At 37.8% G+C, this 22,690-nt stretch overlaps 1 protein-coding gene and 1 non-coding gene across 7 annotated transcripts in view; one reads left to right on the plus strand and one right to left on the minus strand.

The window, feature by feature from the left end:
* GALC (galactosylceramidase) overlaps positions 1-22,690 on the minus strand; it is a 150,884-nt gene that overhangs the window by 115,632 nt on the left and 12,562 nt on the right. For all 6 annotated transcript variants that reach the window (XR_006203988.1, XM_042943994.1, XM_042943995.1 and 3 more), the window contains exons 5-10: positions 21,604-21,743; positions 19,171-19,209; positions 16,347-16,477; positions 5,497-5,652; positions 4,265-4,389; positions 3,305-3,432 (exon numbers count right to left, since the gene is read on the minus strand). Coding sequence is in view for 5 of the 6 variants with exons in the window: in XM_042943994.1 (XP_042799928.1) it covers positions 3,305-3,432; positions 4,265-4,389; positions 5,497-5,652; positions 16,347-16,477; positions 19,171-19,209; positions 21,604-21,743 (719 nt within the window). In the remaining variant the exon portion in view is untranslated. The remainder of the gene's footprint in view (positions 1-3,304; positions 3,433-4,264; positions 4,390-5,496; positions 5,653-16,346; positions 16,478-19,170; positions 19,210-21,603; positions 21,744-22,690) is intronic.
* On the plus strand, positions 19,712-19,818 carry LOC122223262. Its single transcript, XR_006204148.1, has one exon. It is a non-coding gene; the product is annotated as a U6 spliceosomal RNA (small nuclear RNA).

Raw genomic sequence — 22,690 nt, forward strand, 5'->3', positions numbered from 1 at the left:
AAAACATACACATGAATGTTAATCTTAGCATTATTCATAATAGCCACAAATTGGAAACAACTCAAATATACATCAACTGATCAATGAATAAACAAAATGTGACATATTCATAAGACGGAATATTATGAATTATACTGAGGTACTGATATAGAACCATAAAAACACTAAGCTAAGTGAAGGAAGCCAAACGCAAAAGATCATATATTATATAATCCCACTTATATGAAATATCAAAAACAGGCAAATCCCACGAGACAAAGAGTAAAATAGTGGTTGCCAAGGGACGTGGGAGGAGGGAGTGGAGGATGACTGCAAATGGGTATGAGGTTACTTTTTGGGGTGGCAGAATTAGATAACAGTAATGGTTGCACAACTCTGTAAATGTACTAAAACCACTGAATTCTATACCTTAAAGCCTGCATTTCATAGTATGTGAATCAAATTTCAATTAAATAATCAGTTAATATAATTATTTTACTAAATTTTAAAAAAAGAAGAAAAACAATGTTTTCAATAAATGTAGAAAAACTACTTGACAAAATCCAGTATCTACTCCTGATATTTTTTTCAAAAGAAGTTACAAATAAAAGTGAACTTTATCCTGATAAAGTTTATCCATGAAAAACATCATACTGGTAAAATACTCAGTGCTTTCCTCCTGAGATCCAAGAATATATGCTCTCACTATTTCCATTCAACACTGTATTGGAGATTCTAGCCAGTCCAATCAGACAAGAAAAGGAAATAAAAGATACCCAGATTGGAAAGGAAGATGTAAAATTATTTCCACTATTTGTAGATCATTTACAAAGAAAATCCAATGGAATCCACAAAAAAGCTACTGGAACGATAGGTGAGTTTAGTGATGTTGCAGAAAACAATATCTTTATACAAAAATCTACTGTATTACTTTATACTAGGTACTAATTGAATTAAAAAGTTAAAAACTGCCATTTACAATTGAATTGAAAACATGACTTAGTCAAAATTTGACAAAAGATATGAAATACCTGTACACTGAAAACTGTATTATTTGGAGAAATTAAAGAAAACCTAAATAAATTGAGGATATGTCTTGTTAAAGAGTTAGAACACTTGATGTTGTTCAAATATCAATTATCTTCACACTGATCTGAAGATTCAAGACAATCCCCATCAAAATCTGAGCAGGGTTTTTTTGTTTGTTTGTTTGTTTGTTTTTTATATGTGGTTTTTGGTTTTTGGGTTTTTTGGGGGTATTGTTTTTTGTTTTTTTTTGGTAGAAACTGACATGCTGATTCTAAAATTCTCAGGGAAATGCAAACGACTGAGAATAGACAAAACAACTTTGAAAAAGAACAAATTTGAAGGGCTAAGACTACCTGCTACTAGGAATTGTTTGTACACACACACACACACATACACATATGAGTAACCACGGTACTAGTGTAAAGATACATAGCTAGGTCAAAGAAACAGAATAGAGTCCAGAAATAATTCCACCTATACATGGACAACTGACTTTTTTTCAAAGGTGAAAAGGCAATGCAGTGGGGAAAAGAACAGATTTTTCAGCGAATGGTACTAGAACAGATGTGCACCTGTATGCAAACCTTCTTAGCTCCACACGAGAAGCATGTTCCACGAAAGTACAAATGGATAAATCAGACTCCATAAAAATTAAAAACTCCTGCCCTTCCAAAGACACTGTTAACAAAATGAAAAGAAAAACTATAGACTGGGAAAATATCTTTACAAAGCACATATCTGTAAAGGACTTGTATCCAAAATATGTAAAGGATATAATTCAACCATAAGAAAGAAACAAAAATGGCAAAAGAAAAGAAGATACGTGAAGCACAAGCACAGGAAAGGCTCCACATCATCAGTCATTAGGGGAATGCAAATTAAAACCAAAATGAAATAGTACATCATACCTATTAAGAGCTAACATTTTTAAAGCTCATCACAGCAAGCATTCCCAAAGATAAAGAAAAACTGGGACTCCTATTACGCTGATGGCAATTTAAAGCAGTACAATCACTCTGGAGAACAGTTTGGCAGCTTCCTATATAAAGCTAAACAGAAACATCTCCTATTACCCAGCCACTCCATTCCTATGTATTTACCCCCAAAAACTCTATGTCCATTTAAAACTTGTGCACAAATGTTCACAGCTTTATGTGTAATAGCCAGAAAGTAGAAACGAGCCAAACATCATCAGCAAGTAAATAGATAAGCAAACTACCATATGTCCTTACAACGGAATACTACTTAGCAATAGGTATCACACAACATGGTTGAATCTCAAAATAATTATGCTGAGTGAAAGCAGCAAGACAAAAAACAGTACATTCGGCATGAATCCACTGACACACGACTCTAGAAAATGCAAACTAATCTATAGTGACAAAAAGCAATGATCAGGGAAGTCACAGGACAGAGGGAATATTTATAAAGTGATACGAGTATTCTTTTGGGGCGCTGATGGACACGTTCTCTATCTTGATTGTGACAATGGCTTACTGGTCATTTACATATCAAAACTTGTAAAACTGTGCATTTTAAGTATGTGTTTGAAGGGGATCACATTATGCCACCATAAACTATGCCACTGTGGTATAAAGATTATTTAAAGTTGAAAGTATTTGAGATTCAAAAGATGCCAGAAAAAAGTCTTCTCTGAGCTTCCCTTAGCTTACTAAAAGCAAAGCTCTTACTAAAGCTTATTTTCCTCTGGGAAATAAGGCTGCCAAAAATTCCTCTTCAGGGTGGATCTACACCCAAAGAGGAGGAATGGGAATAAAACCTACCCCAAGTCCCTTCCACAGAGGACTTTTACAGCCCTAAAGGCAGGGGGAAGACCACGGTCTGGTACAGACAAACAGTACCACAGTCATTCCTGCTTGCTCTCCAGAAAACCCATTCATCTTTCCAAAAAGGCACTTATTTTCCATTAAGTGTCCTTTCGTCCCCTATCCATTACTTACTAATCTAGGAATACAAGCCCAAACTCTGACCACCCCTCCTAGTTACTCATCAGAGTATCCCGCACACGTATGCAAGGTGCATGCACAAATAAACTGTTTTCTTTCCTCTTGTTACTCTGTGGGGGTTCATCAGTTTAATTTTTGGGGTCCCAGCTTCTGAACCTAAGACGGTATAGGAAGAAGTTTCTTCTTCACCTACATGTTGTTTATCACATATGAATTACACTTCGGTAAAGCTGGGTTTTTGTTTTTTGTTTTTAAAGGTGTTTAGTTGTGTTTTATACTGTTTTTCCAATACGAAGACAGTTAATCTCATAAAAACAACAAAGAATTACCATAGTTTCAACGATGATGGTGAGGTTACCTAAGCCATCAGTCAGAGCCACGTAGCTTCCTCCTTTCTCTAAGTGACCAACTGTCTTCAGGTAATACCAACCTGGCTGAGTAAACTGAGTGGTATGGGCTACAGTAAAGCAGAAAAAGACCCAGTAAGACACAAACAGTGATAAAAGGGTTTCTTTAAAAAAATAAAGAATAGGGGCACCTGGGTGGCTGAGTCGGTTAAGCCTCTGACTTTGGCTCAGGTCACGATCTTGCAGTTTGAGAGTTTGAGCCCCGCTTTGGGCTCCGTGTTGAAAGCTCAGAGCCTGGAGCCTGCTTCCGATTCTGTGACCCCCTCTCTCTCTGCCCCTCCCCCGCTCATGCTGTGTGTGTGTGTCTCTCTCTCTCTCTCAAAAATAAACATTTAAAAAAAATTTTTAATTAAATAAAAATAAATGAATAAATAAATAAATAAAGCTGTCTACTGACTTGAGTCTGATTGAATCTAACAAGCTATTTACTATTTTAGATGAAAATACTTGCCAATCTCACGTTTCAACTTTTGACTAATTAGTCCAGTTAAATGGTACAATTGTAGTAAGAATAACCGTAGTTAGAGTTACTGGTAATAATAAATGAACCACACTGTCAATTTGAGAATACTAAGTCTTTTTTTCCAAGAGTAAGATAAAGTTATCCTTTCTGAACTTTTGTTCACCTCTATTCAACCCATCGTAATACAACTACAAAAAATAAGGTTAAAAAATTAATAGTGCATTTCAAAAACTAATCAGCTTTATGGTTTCAAGCAAGTTTTATTTGCACAACATGTATTTACTGGGTACCTCCAAAGCTGGCCCTGAAAATGTACTGAGCAATATTCCATGCCCCCATACACAGTTTATATACTCTCGTCTGCTGCTTTGTCTCCTAGAGAGAAATGTGGGAAGGAAGAAATGGAATCTGAACCGTACCTGTGACCCAGATGGGGGGTTCTACAGCATAGTGCCCGCTCCACGGCTCCTGAGCAGTCATCAACCCACATCGTCCATAAGGCAACTGTTCATAGTAACTCGCCACCAAATTCCAAGCAATTGTGCTGAAAAGTTTGTTTGATAAAAGAGAAATACCAAAAGAGCTTGTGATCAAAATGTAAAGGTCTAGAAGACTGTAGTAAAAACACCTCATCAGAATTTATATAAATATGTGTAAAGAACCAAAAAATGACCGCCCAAACTAAGAAAACAGAAGTCACCTAAATTCATTCACATTGTGAAAAATCCAGTGTTGGATCCATCTAGGTATTTTTCACGGTGAAGCACATAATTAAAAAACGTAAGTGTATTTTGGGTGTATGATTCTTACTGAACAGTCGTGCAGCCAGAAGATGAATCACACCTTATCAGCACGAGACATGTCACAAATTTGAGTCAAATACAAATAAAGGCTTCGTCCATACCTGTTTTCCTGTTGACAGTCAGCCTTCTTAACGCCTCAGTTTCAAGCTATGATTTTCTGAACTTGACTCTGAGCTGCTACAGAGTTTTACGATTGAGAATGCTTAGAGTCGGACTGCCTGAGTTCAAACCATGGTTCCACCACTCACCCTCTCTGGACCTCAGTTTCCTCATGTGTAAGATGAGGATAGTAAGTGTGCCTAGCCCACGTGATCGTTGTGAGGAGTCACTCTACTAACGCACGCGAAGCGAACGGAGCAAGGTCTCAGCTCTCGCGCTACTAGGACTCCGTGCCGTCTGCAAGTGCCGCTGGAAGCTTGCCCACTCCTTCAGATGTCGGTTAGTGGTTGGTACTGAACCCTGAAAGTGTGACTCCGTGGATTTCAGGGAAGCTCTGGACCCAGGTATTGCCACATATGCTAAAACATCTAGGGGTGAAGCGTGATGACATATGGAGTTTATAATTGTTCATTAAAATGTATACGTGGCTTGCCAAAAACCATAGAACTGCGTGAATCTTACTGTCAATTACATCTCAGTAAGTCTGACTTTATCGGATACACATTGACAATACTTAAATATAAAAAAAAAATCACAAGCTTAGGTGTACATGTAGGTATAGATGAAACTGCTGTTTACAACCACTGAATCTAGGCTGTGAAATAGGAAGCCCACTGTACTTTCCTTCTACCTATTGTGTTTTTGAAATTTTTCAAAATAAAAACGTTTAAAAGTTTTCAGTAACTTACGCAGTCATGTAGCCATTGATGTAATTCTGATTCAATATGCGACCCAAGCAGCCTGCACCCACATCATTATTTAAAGTGCTAAAATCCTCAGAAGACCAAAGCTTCTTCTTGGTCAACCTCGCATCCCTCACCGTTCGGGTCCCAGGATAATGAGCTCTAGAAAAGAAAAGGGTGGGAGGAAATGGGAAAAGGCAGCACATGCCACTTATATCTATTTGTTGAGTAAAGAAAAAACACGTCTTTACCAGTGTTTTCTATTTTAAATCACTGGGCAGCTTACGGATAGAGGTCACACCAACTGGAAGCGTCTGCTTCCCACTCTTGTGTCTCAGGATGCCCTTAAAATGCGATAAGCCTATAACAACAGGCAGAATGGGAAGGAAGATCATCAGTGGGTGAGAGATTTCTGTTTCTAGAAACCATAAAATGGATGGAAGCACATAGACAGATGGAGGCAGCAGAGGAGACCACAGCCTAGGACACTCCAAGAGATGAATGAGCTGGAGACAGAATTCAGATTCCCAGGGGAAGTAGAGAACTCGGAACAGGAGAAAGGAAGGAGTAAGAAGGAAGTCAAAAATAAGACTAATGAATCCATTTTATAAAGTAGCACCTCCTCCCCTACTTCTACCCCTGAGTAGACAAAGAGAAAGACAGCTCGGTATTTATTCCTAGGCAAAAACAAAAAATCAAACACAACAAAAGTCCAGAGAGTTCGTTCTTGAATAAAAAGAAAAAACTACCTCGGTTAAACTACAAATCATTCTCCCAGAGCAGTGGTGGTTCTGAGCCCGGGTGGTTTTGCCTGGTGGAGAAGGCAGAGGCGGGCAGGATTTGCTACTGGCGTCTAGCGGGTAAAGGCCAGAGGTACTGCTAAACATCCTATAATGCAAGGGCAGGTCCCCACAACAAAGAATTATCCAGTGGAAATCTCAAAAGTTCACAGGTTGAGTAACCCATCCCCAGAGTAACAGACCCCTCCCTTATTCCATTATTTGAGAAAAGTCAGTCAAAGTATAAACGTATGTTAATTATTCTAAGAGTAAAATACTGCTTTAATGATGATTTTGGAAGTTACTGATTATTGAATAAAAGCAATTGAGAAATCTCAAATGTGAAGTAGAAAATAGACTAACAGTCAACACAAGAACAAGAGAGCATATTAGCTACATAATTTTAGGGACATGAGCGTGTACTTTTTAGGACAACAATTATTTACAAAAAATTTAATAACAATACAAGCAGAATAATCGGGATTGGATTACACCATAATTAAGTTTGGTATCATAGTATTCATTACACTAAAGAAATGATGGTCAAGACTTGTTTTAGTTTTTAGTTATTTAATTCCATGTAGGTCACGAATCTGTCACAAAAAAAGTCTCATTTGGGAATTCATTCTACCTCCTGAAGATGAATTATGGAACAACATTAATTTGGCATTCCAGGATTTCATAAGGAAGAAAAGAACACGTAACAGAGAACAGGGGACATAAAAAGAAGTATTCAAGAAAAACGAGGCACTACCAAGATGTCGCAGAGTCACTGAACTCAGCGGGAAACACACACCTAATTCGGTTGTGTAAACATACACTACAGAGACCTCAAGAGCAAGCTAGTACCTCACAGGATTAGGAAATTATTGTTCTGGCACTACAATGCCAAACACGGTAAGTCTGTTACTAATCTTTATAACAGTATCTGTTACTAATCTTTGGAACAATATAATTTTAACAGAGTTCTGCATTTTAGTTTCATTCTTATATCCCAGAGCTTCATTCTGTGATCATGATATTCAGCCACATACTAATATTAAGACTCATTCAGTTGTCCCTCAGCCAGATGTACTCTTGGTGTGTCTGTGGTCCAATTATACTTGTGAAAAAAGTAAAAACCTGGGAAGTAATATGCTATCATGTTACTAATGATCTCTAGATGTTAGGATTCTGTGTAAGTTCTAAGTCTGTCTTTCCAGGTTTCTACATTTTCCAAATTTTTATAGTAAGCATGCACTATTTTTATAATCTGAAAAAAGTATCTTTTAAAGTTACAGAAATAGGTATCACATCCCTCATTCAGAAAATGTTAACTGTTACATTAAAACTGAGTAATTAACTACATGATCTGAGCAAAACAGGGGGAAAAAATGATACTAAAAACTGGGTCTCTCCCAACGTCCGGACCCATCACTAGTTCGACAAAACGCAAAGGTTCTTTATAGTTTTTAATGTATGTAACTAGGCAAAAATCTCTGGTCGTTTCACGGCATGATTTTTCAAACTGCAGATGACAAAATTAAGATTACTGGAAGTAAATCAGAGTTATCCTAACAGGGGAACACATTTGTATTAAAAGAGAACTAGGACTTGTGGACAACGTGGATCATGGTGGAGCTTCTGAAACTCCCCAGGACTCCTCCTGAAAGCAGACAGACCAACCAGATATGGGAAAGGGGAAAACCCACAGACAACGTCCTCATCGAAGTGGGCGACAGGGAATCCCCAGGAGTCTTGCAGCATCAGGACTGACCCAGGGTCAGCAGGTGTGGTGTGGAAACTGTGGAACAGCCGGCCGTCGCGCCAAAGCAGCAGACCCTAGCCTCCATGGAGGCGTCAGAGGGCAGCTGGTGAAACCCGGAACGCCTTCATATGCTGAAGTCATTCAGTCGGGGATAAATAGAAAACAGTGAATTCACTAAGAGGTACAAATACAATACCATGACCCTTTAAACCGACAGAAATAGGAGGTGGGCGATATGTGCATTATGCTAAATTTTGTAGCAGCTGCATTTAAAAAAGCAGAAGGGAAATTTTCATGATATACTTTGTTTAAACCCACTAGATCCAAAATACTATGATTCAACATAAAAAATTATGAATAACATTTTACATTTTTTAAATATCAAATCTTCATTTTTTAAAGGAAACGTGGTTTTTAATTTTTTTTAATGTTTATGCGTTTATTTTTAAGAGAGATGGAGAGCACAGTTAAGGGAGGGGCACTGAGGGGGAGGGGCGGACACAGAATCCGAAGCAGGCTCCAGGCTCCAGGCTGTCAGCACAGAGCCCGACGCGGGGCTCAAACCCACAAACTGTGAGATCATGACCTGAGCTGAAGTCGGACACTTAACCGACTGAGCCACCCAGGCACCCCTAAAGTTTATTTATTTATTTATTTGGAGAGAGGGAGAGAGAGAGAGAGAGCACAAGCAGGGGAGGGGCAGAGGGCAAGGGAGAGCTTCCCAAGCAGGCTCCACACTGTCAGCATGGAGCCCGATGCCCTGCTGGATCTCATGAACTGTGAGATCATGACCTGAGCCAAAATCAAGAGTTGGACGCTCAACCGTGACTGAGCCACCCAGGCACCCCAAAACATCCAAGCTTTAAAAATCCAGTGTCTATTTTATACTTACAACACACCTAAATTCAGACTAGCTGCATTTCAAGTGCCCCGTAGCTAACTGTGGCTAGTGGCTACCGTATTGGACAATACAGGTTTAAACCCTTAGGGGCGCCTGGGTGGCTCAGTCGGTTAAGCATCCGACTTCGGCTCAGGTCATGATCTCGCGGTCCGTGAGTTCGAGCCCCGCGTCGGGCTCTGTGCTGACCGCTCAGAGCCTGGAGTCTGTTTCAGATTCTGTGTCTCCCTCTCTCTCTGACCCTCCCCCGTTCATGCTCTGTCTCTCTCTGTCTCAAAAATAAATAAAAATGTTAAAAAAATAAAAATAAAAAAAATAAACCCTTAACAATGTCAGAGATAAATAGCAAATAATTCTATCTGGAATGGTAGAGCCTCACTGTGAAAATAAGCTGCTTGAATGAGAGTCTAAATTGAATGAGACAAGAACACCCAGGGTGAGGGAGAGACAACATTCAGGCAGAAGGGAGAATGGGGCCCAGAGGGAGCTGACCCCAGAAAGCACAGTGAGTACGAAACAAGAATTTATAAATGTAATGCAGGCCAAGTACAACATGAATGGGGCAGGGAGATCTACTCTTCCTATGGAGGTAGCAGCCACAGAATCAATAACTCCTGAGCAAAATCTCATTATGCCACAATAACCAAAAGTTAGAAATAATCCAAAGACCATTTATAAAGAATAGATAAATTGTGGTATATTCCCACAACTGAACGCAAAACAGCAATGAAAATGAACTACATCTATACCTGGCAACATGAGTTAATCTTAAAAATATAATTTTGATCAAAATAAGATACTCTAAGATGCCATTTAAATAAAGTTTTTAAACAGGCAAAATTAGTCTATGGTGTTAGAGCTAACATTAGCAGTTGCCTTTGGGACCAAAGGAGGAGCTAATGATTAGAAAGATTTCTAAGGAGAGAGCTACTTGGATACTGATAATTTTCTATTTCTAGACCTGGGTAGTGGTTACGTGGGTATGTTCACTTTGTGACAATTCATTATGCTATATTCTTAGGATTTATGTACTTTTACATATGGATGTAGGCATGTGTGTGTATGTTATATTTTATTTAAAAAAATTTTAAGGAAATGAAGCTATTAGACAACAGAGGTACATGAGACTAAAGTGAGAGAATTATAGAATAATCATAAAAAACATACTTTAGGAAAAGGAACACAAGATAGAACAGAAATGGAAAACAACAAAAGGAAAACAGGGGATGGCAAGGATAAAATTATAGAGAATCAAGCCAAAATAAAGAGGTAACAATGGTTTCAGATAAATATGGAACAAAGGTAATATGGAAACAAGATCCAAAGGCATAATCAAAGTCATGGAGCGGGATCTTACTGAAATAAGAAAACACTTAAATACAGATATTGAAAAGGCATGTACTATATACCTAGAAGTGGTAAATAGTGTATAACTACTTGACGTTAGAGTTAAGGGAAAATATTCTTTGGATCCACAGGAACTGTGCCAAGTCATTTATAAGGAAAAAAAACCAAAAAGTCTGAACAAGGATAATACACTAAATGCCAGAAGCACAGGAACTAGAGAGCACCTTATAGAACAGAGCTGCTCTGTGCTCCCGTATACCATTTTATACTTTTATTTAAGAAATAAGCATCTATCTTGCTTAAACCACAACCTGTTTTGGTCTATGAAAACAGTTTAAAACCATGTAAATGATATCCTAACACATGGAAGCTAGCGATGGTTATGTCTGACATAGTTCAGTGATCCAAGGGATCAAGTTATAGTATCAAGTATCCCACCATAGAAATAGAAGTAATTCCTTATACTGGCATATAAGATAAGCATATCTACAAAAGGATATTTTCTATTCTTGGAGACAGTTTCAATGACTAATATGAGGGGGTGTTTTTGTTTTTGTTCACTATTTCCATTGTGCAAAGATATGGAATTCTCAGGGACAAAACAGAGTATTTATACCAAAAAAATAAGTAACACTGTTTAGACGCCTCAGACTCTTTGCTTCCATATGATCATCCTTAGTTGAGAGCCAAGGTTGGTGGAAGCAGCTCGTATATCTTCTCCACGCTCAACTGGTTGCCACAGATTCCAGCCAGTAGGAAGGAAAACGGATAGAAGAGAATGTACCAATATCCTAGAATACGAACCCTGGGGTGTTTCTTATCATTTTTTGCTCTCATTTCATCACCAGGAACTTAATCAGATTGCCACATCTTAACTGCAAAGAATGCTAAGAATCTTGCCTTGGGCCCAGGAAGAACAGGATAGGTTTTGGTAGACCACCAGCAGCTTCTTCTGCATTTGAGTAGGTGAGAGGTCCAAGAGAGGGGGAAACAACAACAGAGAGAGAGAGAGAGAGAGAGAGAGAGAAAGAAAGAAAGAAAGAAAGGAAGGAAAGAAGTCTAGCATCAGAATTCTCAGCAGCAACATTTTACATAAGTAACCAATGGAGTAAATTTTATGACATTCAAGTATTTAAAAAATGTGAGGCAGGAATTTTATATCTAGCCAAACTGTCCTTCAAATATAAAGGCCACAGATAAATAGTAATAAACATGTAAGAGATCAAGAAATATTGTTTCCATTAGCACTTCCTGAAAAAATATGGTAAATATTAAGCTTGGGACACCCAAGAATCTAGGGAAGAAACTTCAGCAAAAGACTTGAAGGTGAACACTGCATATGCCTAATGGCAGAACTATACACTAAAAGAAAGAGTAATTGAGTAGTACATAAACGTTACATGTTCTGATAATGTATAACTAATATAGTGGATGCAAAATAGGAAGAGAAAAGAAAATGAAATGTAAATAAAGCTTGCCAATTGGCTGGGAGTTAAAGGTTACAGCTTGCAGCTCACAAATCAAGATAGTAGAAGCTTAAGCTCATGTAAAAGTCCAAAGATTAAGAAATTTTGGTAATTAAGATTCCACTGTTGGTGTGAGAAGGGGAGAAAGAAAAAGTTATGAAATAATTTTCCCATTGTGTATAGTAAACCAATACATAATAACTAAAAGAAACTAAGAGGATTAGTATAAACAGTTTCTCAACTTCACTACTGACATTTGGTCAGATAATTCTTTGTTGTGGGGAACTTATCTAGTGCTTGGGAGGATACTTAGAAACATCTCTGGCCTCCACCTATCATGCCAGGAACAATCAAAAATATTTCCAGACATTACCACCTGTACTCTGGGAGGCAAAATTATCCCCAGCTGAGACCCACTGGTATAAAGGTGTCAGTACAAATGCAATCAATAGAACCAAAAGCCAAACCTTGCTAAATAATAAAAAAGAAACCTCCTTCAAAAAGGGCAAACAAGGGGTGCCTGGGTGGCTCAGTCGGCTAAGCGTTCGACTCTTGATTTTGGCTCAGGACACGATCCAACAGTTTGTGAGATCGAGCCCCACGTTGGGCTCCATGCTGACAACACACAGCCTGCTTGGGATTCGCTCTCCCTCTCTCTCTTCCCTTACCCCTACTCCCCTCTCTCAAAATAAATAAATATTTTTTAGAAGTGCAAAGAAAACAAATCACAGAGCAAGATTTTATATTATTATATATATAGTTTAAATAATTAAATAACAAAAGACAATGTAGCAGGATAGAAAACAAAACCTTCAGTTATATAAATGAGTTTAACCTATTCATTAAACTCTGAAGATTTTTTAGGGCAGCAAAAAAAGCAAAATCTGAATCTATGCTATAATGCAAGTAACACACCTAACCTGAGATGACCTCGAAAGGTAAAGGATGAAATTACGGGCAAAGACAGATCAGGCAAATATAAATGAAAAGAACACAGAGGTCTCTTAGTCATAGGCAAAGCAAAATTCAATCCAAGAAGCATAATGAAGCAAAGAATGGCATTGTCTTTCCTTTTCTTTTTTTAAAATCTCTAAACCCAACGTGGAGCTCAAACTCATGACCTTGAGATCAAGAGTCACATGTTTTTCCTAGTAAGCCAACGAAGCACCACAAAGAATGACATTTTCTAGGGTCAACTGTGACAAACCAGAATGAAGAGAAGACATTTATTAATACCTAGGTGCCAAATAACACAGCAGCAACTTTCATAAGCATAAACCGCATGAAACTGAAACCCACTAGTGAGACGAAACTAACACTCTTGGTAAACCTGGATGGTCAAGTGAACAAAATAATCAGCATACAGAATATCTAAACAATGCAATCAGTAAGGTAGAAAAGGTAGAGAATATACACTTAACTCTTATATACGGATAGAGACTACATCCTAATATAATAATACAAAAAGAAGTTCCTGAGAAAGTTTTTGGAAAAACAAATTCAGCATTAAATGACCACAGTGCAATAAAATTAGAAAATAATAAAGCAGAGCTAAAGCACTGCACAAAGGAGTTTATGTAGCATTAGAAACCCACATCAATAAAGATAAAATGAATTAAACATCCAACTTATTCATGACGATACAGTAAAACCCATTATCTTCATTTAAATATTTTTTCCTAGCCAAATATATTCAAAATCAATACAACTTTCTTTTCTCTCAACGCTTCAGCTATTTATGAAAAGTTTTAACAATAAAGGTAAAAATTATATTCTAATTTCAATGTATGAAATGTTTAAATACATCTTAGTTTTCTTGCCAAAAAAAAAAGAAAAGAAAAAGCTTAAATCTAACCTAACCATGCTTCTATCAATTTCCAACAGGAAACAGAACAGATGGTCAGGTTAAACCAAACTGAAAGGATGAAACCATTAAATCCAGACTGTGAGAAACTTTACAGGTCACACAATCCAGCTTTTTTTGACAAATGAAAGGGAACAAAAAGGTGGGGTAAGAACCGAAAAATTAGAAGAGACTTAAATATCAACCAATCCCAGTGTATGAATCTAAATTGGATCCAGATTCGATCAAATAGAACTATAAACTAACAAAAACAGGTATTTGATAATATCAAAAAACTGTGACATTTTTAGATGTAATAATGGTATTATTGCTTATGGTAAAAAGAAAAAGAATCCTTATCTTCAGAGATACGTCTTAAAACATGTATGGAAGAAATAACATGTGTGTGGAATCTGCTTCAAAATAATGTGGGAAAAGGAAGAGAGGAACTGTAAGTGGAAAGAGCTGGGGTCCCCGAGGAAAAAAAGACAAGACAATCTTCCTTGACTGTAAGAAAAGTCATCGTGGGCCCCCAGCCATCTTGTGATCTATGCCTGACTGACCAGCACTATTTGCCCAAAGCCTGTTTCTTGCAGAACTTCCTGAGATATGTTGAAATTGCAGAACAATAGATGCCAGGAGATAACAATTTTAAGGGAACAAAAAAAAAAAAACGTAAGAACAAACAGCCACTATCAGACCAGGAGATAACCTAATCACATCAGGAACTAGGAATCAGTGGTAAATCTCCCAGTGCTGGTCAAAACCAAAGACTGACCTGACGCACATTCTTGAGCTATCTTTGCAAGATCTAAACCTTTCTGAGCGCTCAGATACCCAGAAGTGATGATGCTGACCTTTGAGGCCTGGACTCTGTCATCTTAAGATGACTTCTGCCCCAATTCCATGCTGAATGCCTCATAGTACAAGTCCCTTCATGAATACGTAGGTACCCTTAGCCTAAAATTTCCCCAGTTTTATTGTTCCAGGAGACACCGCTCTGGGAAACACTCCAGGTGTTTTCCTTTACTTTTTCTCCTTTACTTTACAAATAAAACCCTTCCTTTCCCTATTCTTTAGCTTGGTTGTGTCTGTTGGCCCCACAGCCACCAACAGATGAACCCAAGTTCAGGTAACAGAATGGACAGGTATGTGTGATGGAGAACTAGGCATGGGTCACAGTTATGGAGACTGAGTGATGGGAACACGGATATTCATTATATTATTCTGCTTACTTTGTGTACATTCAAAATTCTTCATTCAAAACAAAAAGACACATGTCAAGCAGTCTTCACACCAAATAAAGAACCAATTTCACACATATGTGTATTCTATTTTTCAAATGTTATATGTTGTTATGACAAACAAAATTCAAATTCACTTTAAAAAATACTGCTAGGTCAGGGGGGCGCCTCGGTGGCTCAGTTGGTTGAGTGTCTGACTTCGGCTCAGGTCACGATCTCACAGTTTGCGAGTTCGAGCCCCGCGTCGGGCTCTGTGCTGACAGCTCAGAGCCTGGAGCCTGCTTCGGATTCTATGTCTCCCTCTCTCTCTGCCTTTCCCATGCTCACGCTCTGTCTCTGTCTCTCAATAATAAATAAATGTCAAAAAAAAATTTTTTTTTAAATACTCCTACGTCAGGGATAGGAGGGGGAATTGGAGGAAGGTTGTCAACAGGTACAAAATTCCAATTATAAATAAGTAAGTACTAGGGATGTAATGTACAGTATGATGACTATAATTAACACTGAGTGCGATACATAGTCGTTAACAAAGTACATCCTAAGAACACTCATCATAAGGAAAATTTTTTTTTCCTTTTCACTGAATCTATATGCGATGATGGATGTTAACCAAACCTTTATAGTCATCTCACATATATGTAAATCAAATCATCACGCCATACACCTTAAACTTACACAGTAATGTACATCAGTTATTTCTAAATAAGACTGGAAAGAAGCAAATAAATAAGACAGAGAAAAAATTACTGCTGGAACTCAGGAAGGCCAAGACCCAGAGGACTAAATGGCAGAGCTGGACTAAGAAGCAGGGTCAACGCCACCCTGCTGAGGAAACATGACAAGAGCCATGGTCAGGGTTCATGCCGTACCATTTACATAAGTGTTCATTCATGGAAGAATTCCCAACCACAGGAAGTCTGCCATTTGTAATTTCTAAAATTTAAAAACTACCCTGCCCCTTAATCTAAACAAAGCCATGCTTCATTACCCCAAACGTTAACACAATATTTGTAAAGTACCAATACATTTCATTCATAGAAAGATCCCAAAGTAGAGATGAACCTTGGGCAACATGCTGCCCCCCAACATGTGTATTTGAAAATCTGAGTATAATCTTTGACTCCCCTAAAATTTAACTACTAATAGACTGTTGACCAGAAGACCCAACAACATAGGCCATTAACACATATTTTGTATGTTCTATTTACTGTACACTGTATTCTTACAATAAGCTAGAGAAAAGAAAATGCTATTAAGAAAATAATAAGGAAAAGAAAATACATTCACAGTATCATAAAAATTCCACACATAAGCAGATTGGCTTAGTTCATACCTGTGCTATTCAAGGGTCAACTGTATGTATATTTCAAAGAAAAAGGAATGAAGTATCAGTTATACATGCTTTAGTTAAGTAAATACAAGAAAGCTACCTCTGCAAATGTAATCAGGTGGGAAGGAAAAGCAAAAACAAAGTCAGTATCCCAAGCAAGCAATCAGAAACTGTTAAGTTTTCAAAGGAAAACTGTCCTTACCCTATAACATCAATCACATTCAAGAGCTCAGTGTCGAGCAACATAGAAGCAGAAATGGGTTCCCAGAGATTGTCACTTGCTATGATTTTCACTCGATGGAGACCTTGATAGTTCAGCATCCTTCTTAACACCTTTTGGGAAGATAAACAGAATGCAGAGAAGTTCACAACTGTGTTTATAGCTGTTGAATTACAACCACAACAGCTGAAGTATCTTCGAAAATCAGCATCCTGGATGATAGTGTCCATATTATTTCTCAATAGAAATGTGCCTCCTTTGGAAAATAAAAGCACTATCATTAAGATAATTTACTTGGTGGGAATGTAAAAAGAAAAAAAAAAAAAGAGGTAAAAATGTTCTAGAGGGATTTTCCCTCTGACTTTAATGGAATCCACAACAGACCCTTAATAGTAAAATAAATAAAACCACCACCATAGCTGCAGATCATTAGTTTAAAAGAAAAAGGAAACCAGATTCTAATGTTCTTAATGCTTCCTTCATATGAAGCGGACACAACTAGAGAGACACATGTATAGTCGCAAGGAAAAAACCATAAGCTGTGAAATGTCAAATCTGGATAGACAAACAATTCCTCACCTTCACTGCTAAGACCCTGCCGTGAAGCTGTGCCAACCGCAGGGTCACCCAGGACACACGCACTAATTTGTCTTCCACTCGGGGCTATTGCGGCTCTCGTCAGCCCTGTGCTCCCAGAAGCCACAGCTTTTCACTAACCTTGAGCCTCCATCTTATACTAGCCCCCTGCTCCACCTCCCATAACCCCACAACGCCCCCTCCACCACATTCTCACCACTACACTGATAGATAACGCCTGCAGCCTGGAGTTGACCCTGAGTTACAGGCCCTGGCTGCAAGCCACCCCATCAAACCCCATGGCTACAGAGTGAAGTGCACCGTTGCTCCCAGTGAACACATTGGGCTGTGCAAGGCTCAGAGTCCCCAGCTCATTACTCCACCTTTCATCCTTGCTCCTCCCCCAAATCCCTGTACTCTCAATCTTCACTTCTTTGCAGTGTCCACGCCTGCCCTAGCAACAAGGGGAGTTCCTGTCCATCCCATATTGAAGATTCCAACTCCAGGTCACCTCCTTTAATAGAGTTCCCTAATCCACCCAAGCAGAATGTCATCTCCTCTCTGCACCTTCTGACAACCCTGCCTGGGCATTATCCTTCTAGAGAACTTAGGACTGATATTTCAGTTGTCCACGTGGGACTCTTTAGTCCCCAAATGTGAGCGCCTCTTGGGCAGCAACAGTATTTTTTCTATCTTTATCTTCCAAGTACATAGGGAAGGCCTGACAAGACTGGAGTTGAGTCAATGCCTGCTTGGGAATAAATGAAAGAAATTTAGTGGATATTACCTGCTCAAAAACATAAGACATTTAGGGGCCCCTAGGTGGCTCAGTCAGGTAAGCATCTGACTTCGGCTCAGGTCATGATCTCATAGCTCATGAGTTCAAGCCCCACACTGGGCTCTGTGCTGACGGCTCAGAGCCTAGAGCCTGCTTCAGATTCTGTGTCTCCCTCTCTCTCTCTGCCCCTCTCCCACTCACTCTCTCTCTTTCAAAAATAAATAAAAACATTTAAAAAAATAAAAACATAAGACACTTAAAGAATTTTTTACCTGAAACAAAATATAACCACAAAACTGTGTTTCTTGGAGGAAACACAAACAAATGGAACTGAAAAGTAAACTAAAAAATATCTCCACCTTAAAAGTTAAATTGCCATTAGTTTCCCAGTGACAGAGGGTCATTATTCTCAGTTTTTCCTTTTCCTGAAAAATAGCAATCATAGTAGTTACCTTGTATGGAAGGGAGTGAGAATTAAGTGGAGGCAAATATTTAGGAAAAGTGACTCAAAAAATAACATACTTTGCAAATGTTAGTTGCCACCTATTTGTTAATCACAGATAGAAACATATAGAACATTCCAATAGAATAGGCATTCTACAGAAAATAATAATGAGACTGCATACTGGAAATTTTGATATTGGATGTGGAACTATATAAAATTTCTGGACATAAAAGGCCCCATTTTCAAGTTCCACTTTCCTTTCCACCTGATGAACTCTTGAACTGGACCAGAAGTGGCAACAGTCTTACAAGCAATTCCTCCTAATATTTCAACAGAGCAACTGGCATTCAGATCATATGAGGGCAGCAAAATTAACTCATGCCTTCTAGGGATAGTTTTGTTTGTAATAGCACAACAAAGTAATCAATGACATAGTCATCAGAAGTGGCTCAACCACTCAGCACCAAATTAGCAGTTTTCTCTTTTCTCCTCTTTACCTACATCATGTAACTACCCCTTCCTTCTTTCTCAGAAAAACTCCTTGCTTTCCCCAGAAAAGTGATTGAGACGCTTTTCTGGCTACTCCAGAATCTGTGCTCCCTGAGATGCAATTACAAGACCCCAAACTAAGGTCTTTGTTCTTTTTCATCTTCGCCTCCTTTGCTCAGTTGAAACAAAAAGAAGCTACATTTGTCTAAGTCCTAAAAGTCTAAAATGATGCTGCTGTTTTTATAATCATCATCATAATTCTACAAATAATAAATTTTAAAATGGGAAAATTCAACACAACTCTTTAGACAATGAAACTTGGGGTTCACAGGGAATTACAGACACTTTAATCAGGAATTTAAACATGACTACGTTTTTGCTCAAATTTTATGTCAGAACTAGCAAAACAAGCATCTGTGCTGTAAAAAATACAGTGTTCCTACTTCTAATTTCCATGGTACCATAAGGGAATTATTTACCAAAAACTTAAAGATAAAAAGATTTAAAGTTGTACAGACCTTGATATAATTGATGTCAAATGACCTCTCATTCCAAATCTGCAAAACAGAAAGTCAGAGTCTGAACTGAAAGTGAAGTGTCAGAACGTAGACATGATCACTCAGACACCACTGCTCTCATCATCTTTAACATAATCTAAAAAGCAATTTTTCTGGGGCGCCTGAGTGGCTCAGTCGGTTAAGCCTCTGACTTCAGCTCAGGTCATGATCTCGCAGTCCATGAGTTCAAGCCCCACATCGGGCTCTGTGCTGACAGCTCAGAGCCTGGAGCCTGCTTCCGATTCTGTGTCTCCCTCTCTCTCTGACCCTTCCCTGTGCGCGCACGTGCGCGCTCTCTCTCTCTCTCTCAAAAATAAACGTTAAAAAAAATTCTTAAAAAGCAATTTTTCGTACTTTATGGAATGTCCTGTTCTTGAATTTATAGACATGTCATAAGACAACATAACTTTTTACAATTAAAATATGTTTTAAAACCTTGAATATTTGGTGGATATTTTTCAAAAAGTCACTTATTCCAGTGATTTCTAAAACTGAAATATCCGTGCTCGCTTCGGCAGCACATATACTAAAATTGGAACGATACAGAGAAGATTAGCATGGCCCCTGCGCAAGGATGACACGCAAATTCGTGAAGCGTTCCATATTTTTTCATATATATGGCCAGGGACTATTAATGTAAGATTTTGCTCTCTGAAAAATTTAACTGCTTATAATTTTGAATATTTTGTTTCTAGAATCACCAAGGTGTTTAGTGTTCATATTTCTTAGAATAAATTATATTAGGAGTTTCAATTAAAAAAAAAAAAAAAAAAAAAAAAAAAAAAAAAAACTGAAATATCCATTTAATCATTCAACAAATCCTGACAATGTAATGCGTGCCAGGGACTATATTAGGTACTGGAGACCTAACAGACGTGGGGAGTGTTGTAATAATTCTTACAAGATCCCACCAGTACACCTAAAGCCAAGTATTGTAAGTACATCATAGAAGTAATTTTTTTTAGCACACATAAGATCACAGTGATGTGCTACATCACAAAGGCAAATTCTTAATGAGGATAGATAAAAGGAAGATGCACAACTCTCGCTGGTTTAGAATCATGACGAGGTTTTAGAATTGAAAGAGAACATCCAAGACCTTCGTTTTGCATCTGAGAAAACTATTAATAACAGAGATGGCCTAGAGTCTAGGCACTATAACTCATTTTACTCTAGTGATACAGGAAAGTATTTTTTATCAAAGAATCTCCTCACCACAGCACATAAGTCTAAAAGAGATGTGAATTACCCATTCTTTATCAGAAACATTTTCCAAGTGTGACTTTACCATAATAAAGTGCTACTTAGATCCAAATCTACAATTAGTTTCACTACAAATTAAAAAATACCCTGACATTTAAGAATGTTCTCAAATACAAACTAATTTCCAATTATAGTTTGAAGAAAGATAACAAAAAACAAAGTATATCGTTGCTTCTGGCTCCCTACAACCCTGGGCTTATCCCCATGTCCTTTGTGATATCACAATTTCAGCACCCAGTTTCTCTCTCTCTCACTAAACTCCTTAAGGGCTTATTAATCTTGGTATCCCTAGAATACAACAGTTACAGTGTCTGCAACACAGTAGGAGCTCAATAATTGCTTTCTGACTGCTGAACACTTTTAAAATCAATTTTGACATATGGCATATTAATATGCAAACATGTATGGAGACCACTACATGTACGTGTAGGGCTCTGAGAGGTACAGTGCCTCCAGCCTGCCAACAGACCAGCTGGAAAGACATCAGATTTTACATTTTTTTTAAATCATTATAAGGTGTTAAATAACAGTTTAAGACAGGGTAGGCAGATTTCAGCCAGCCTGCCAAATCCAGCCCACCATTTGTATTTTTTACAACCCAAAAGCCAAAAATGGTTTTTACAATTTTAAATGGTGACATTTTAAAGGGCTATATAATTACCTACATAATATCCTTAATACTGCCTTTGACCCACTAAACCTAAAATATTTAGTCTCTGACCCACTAAGAAAAAGTTTGCCACCGTCTGGTTTAGAACAGCAGGAGATTCAGAGAGCAAAGTGAGATTAATCATTAACCAGATAGTAAATGTGGTATTCTTGAATAACTAGAGAAAGGAGGGAAAGCTTTCAAGGAGAACTGGGGCTGGAGTAGTATCAAAATCAAAATTAAAGAAAGAAAAAGTTCAGAGAAGGTATACACTCAGTACAGTTTTCAAAAGGGGCTAAAATTTGGATGGGAAAAGAGGAGGAATAAAAGGTCACATACTTAATTTGTTATCAGATGCCAAAGGAACAAATTGGGTCTCATGACCACAAAATGGTTAGTAACAAAATGCCACAGAATCAAATTGCTTTAAGAAATTACAAATAAAATCCAAAAGTTAATCAAGGTTTAAATACATTACCAACCCCAATATAATCAATGTCCAAATCATGATAATGCTTGGCGCCCACAATCCAGGTCATGACGTAGTAGGCAGTCAGCTGAAGATTTACATAAGGCCAGTTGAAACCTTTCCCCAGCCATCCAGGGAATGACCATGGCAACCCTGTAGGAAGGAAAAGGTAAAGGTGGGGTGGGTATTACAGTGCTGGCAACCATCCAAAACAAGGCAAAAGAAACCAAAAAGAACACAGGGTAAACAAAAAGCCAATAGAGATCTTATTAGAGGAAAGCTTATATATCTTGTGTGTATTCTCAAAATCCCTTCCAGTTTATGAACTCAGGAACTCCTTCCTGAGCCCTAGAGTCTGGTTCCATAATTCCAAATGCTCTTTCAAGAAAAAGAAATAAGAACACACCCTCTTGAAGATACTTACCCATGGAAAGAAATGTAACATACAATTTAACTCAACATGCCCACTGCCTGCTATAGGGATATTTAATATACAATTTCTTCCCTCTGAAGTCAAATCAAGGAGTTCTTCTGAAAGGCTTATGCCTAAGTATTCCTACAGGTTAAATATAATACAAATTCCTCTTTCACTAGTACATCTTCTTAAAACTTAAGTCTCCTTAAAATACTAACTAGTCAGATAATCAAACTCAACAAAACTAGTTTGTCATCATTATCAATATAAATGCCAATGTCTCAACAGGAAAATACCCCTTTGTGGTATGATATAAATCAAATAGCCCACATTCTTCCAACACCCTAATTATTATTTTTAAGGAAGAAAATGAGAACAGTAGATAAGCACTAATTACAATTCTACATCCTAATTTTGTTACTAACATATCAAAATAAGCTCAACCGTTAAGTTCCTCAATTGTTTATATATATACATATAAAAACAATCGAGTTCACCACAGAAAAAATTCAAAACTAAAAGAACAAAATGCTTATTTTTCTAAATTCAGGAGGAATGAATGCCTAAGTGTGTATCCCATAAAAAATGTGACATTAAAATACTGGAACATTTTTAAACAATGAAATGCCAAATACATTCTATAGGCCCACCATGTGTAAGTCTTTGTTAGAACATGGTTCAGCAT

Source organism: Panthera leo, chromosome B3 (assembly GCF_018350215.1).
Source record: "Panthera leo isolate Ple1 chromosome B3, P.leo_Ple1_pat1.1, whole genome shotgun sequence".
In the NCBI taxonomy this organism is placed as follows: Eukaryota; Metazoa; Chordata; class Mammalia; order Carnivora; family Felidae; genus Panthera; species Panthera leo.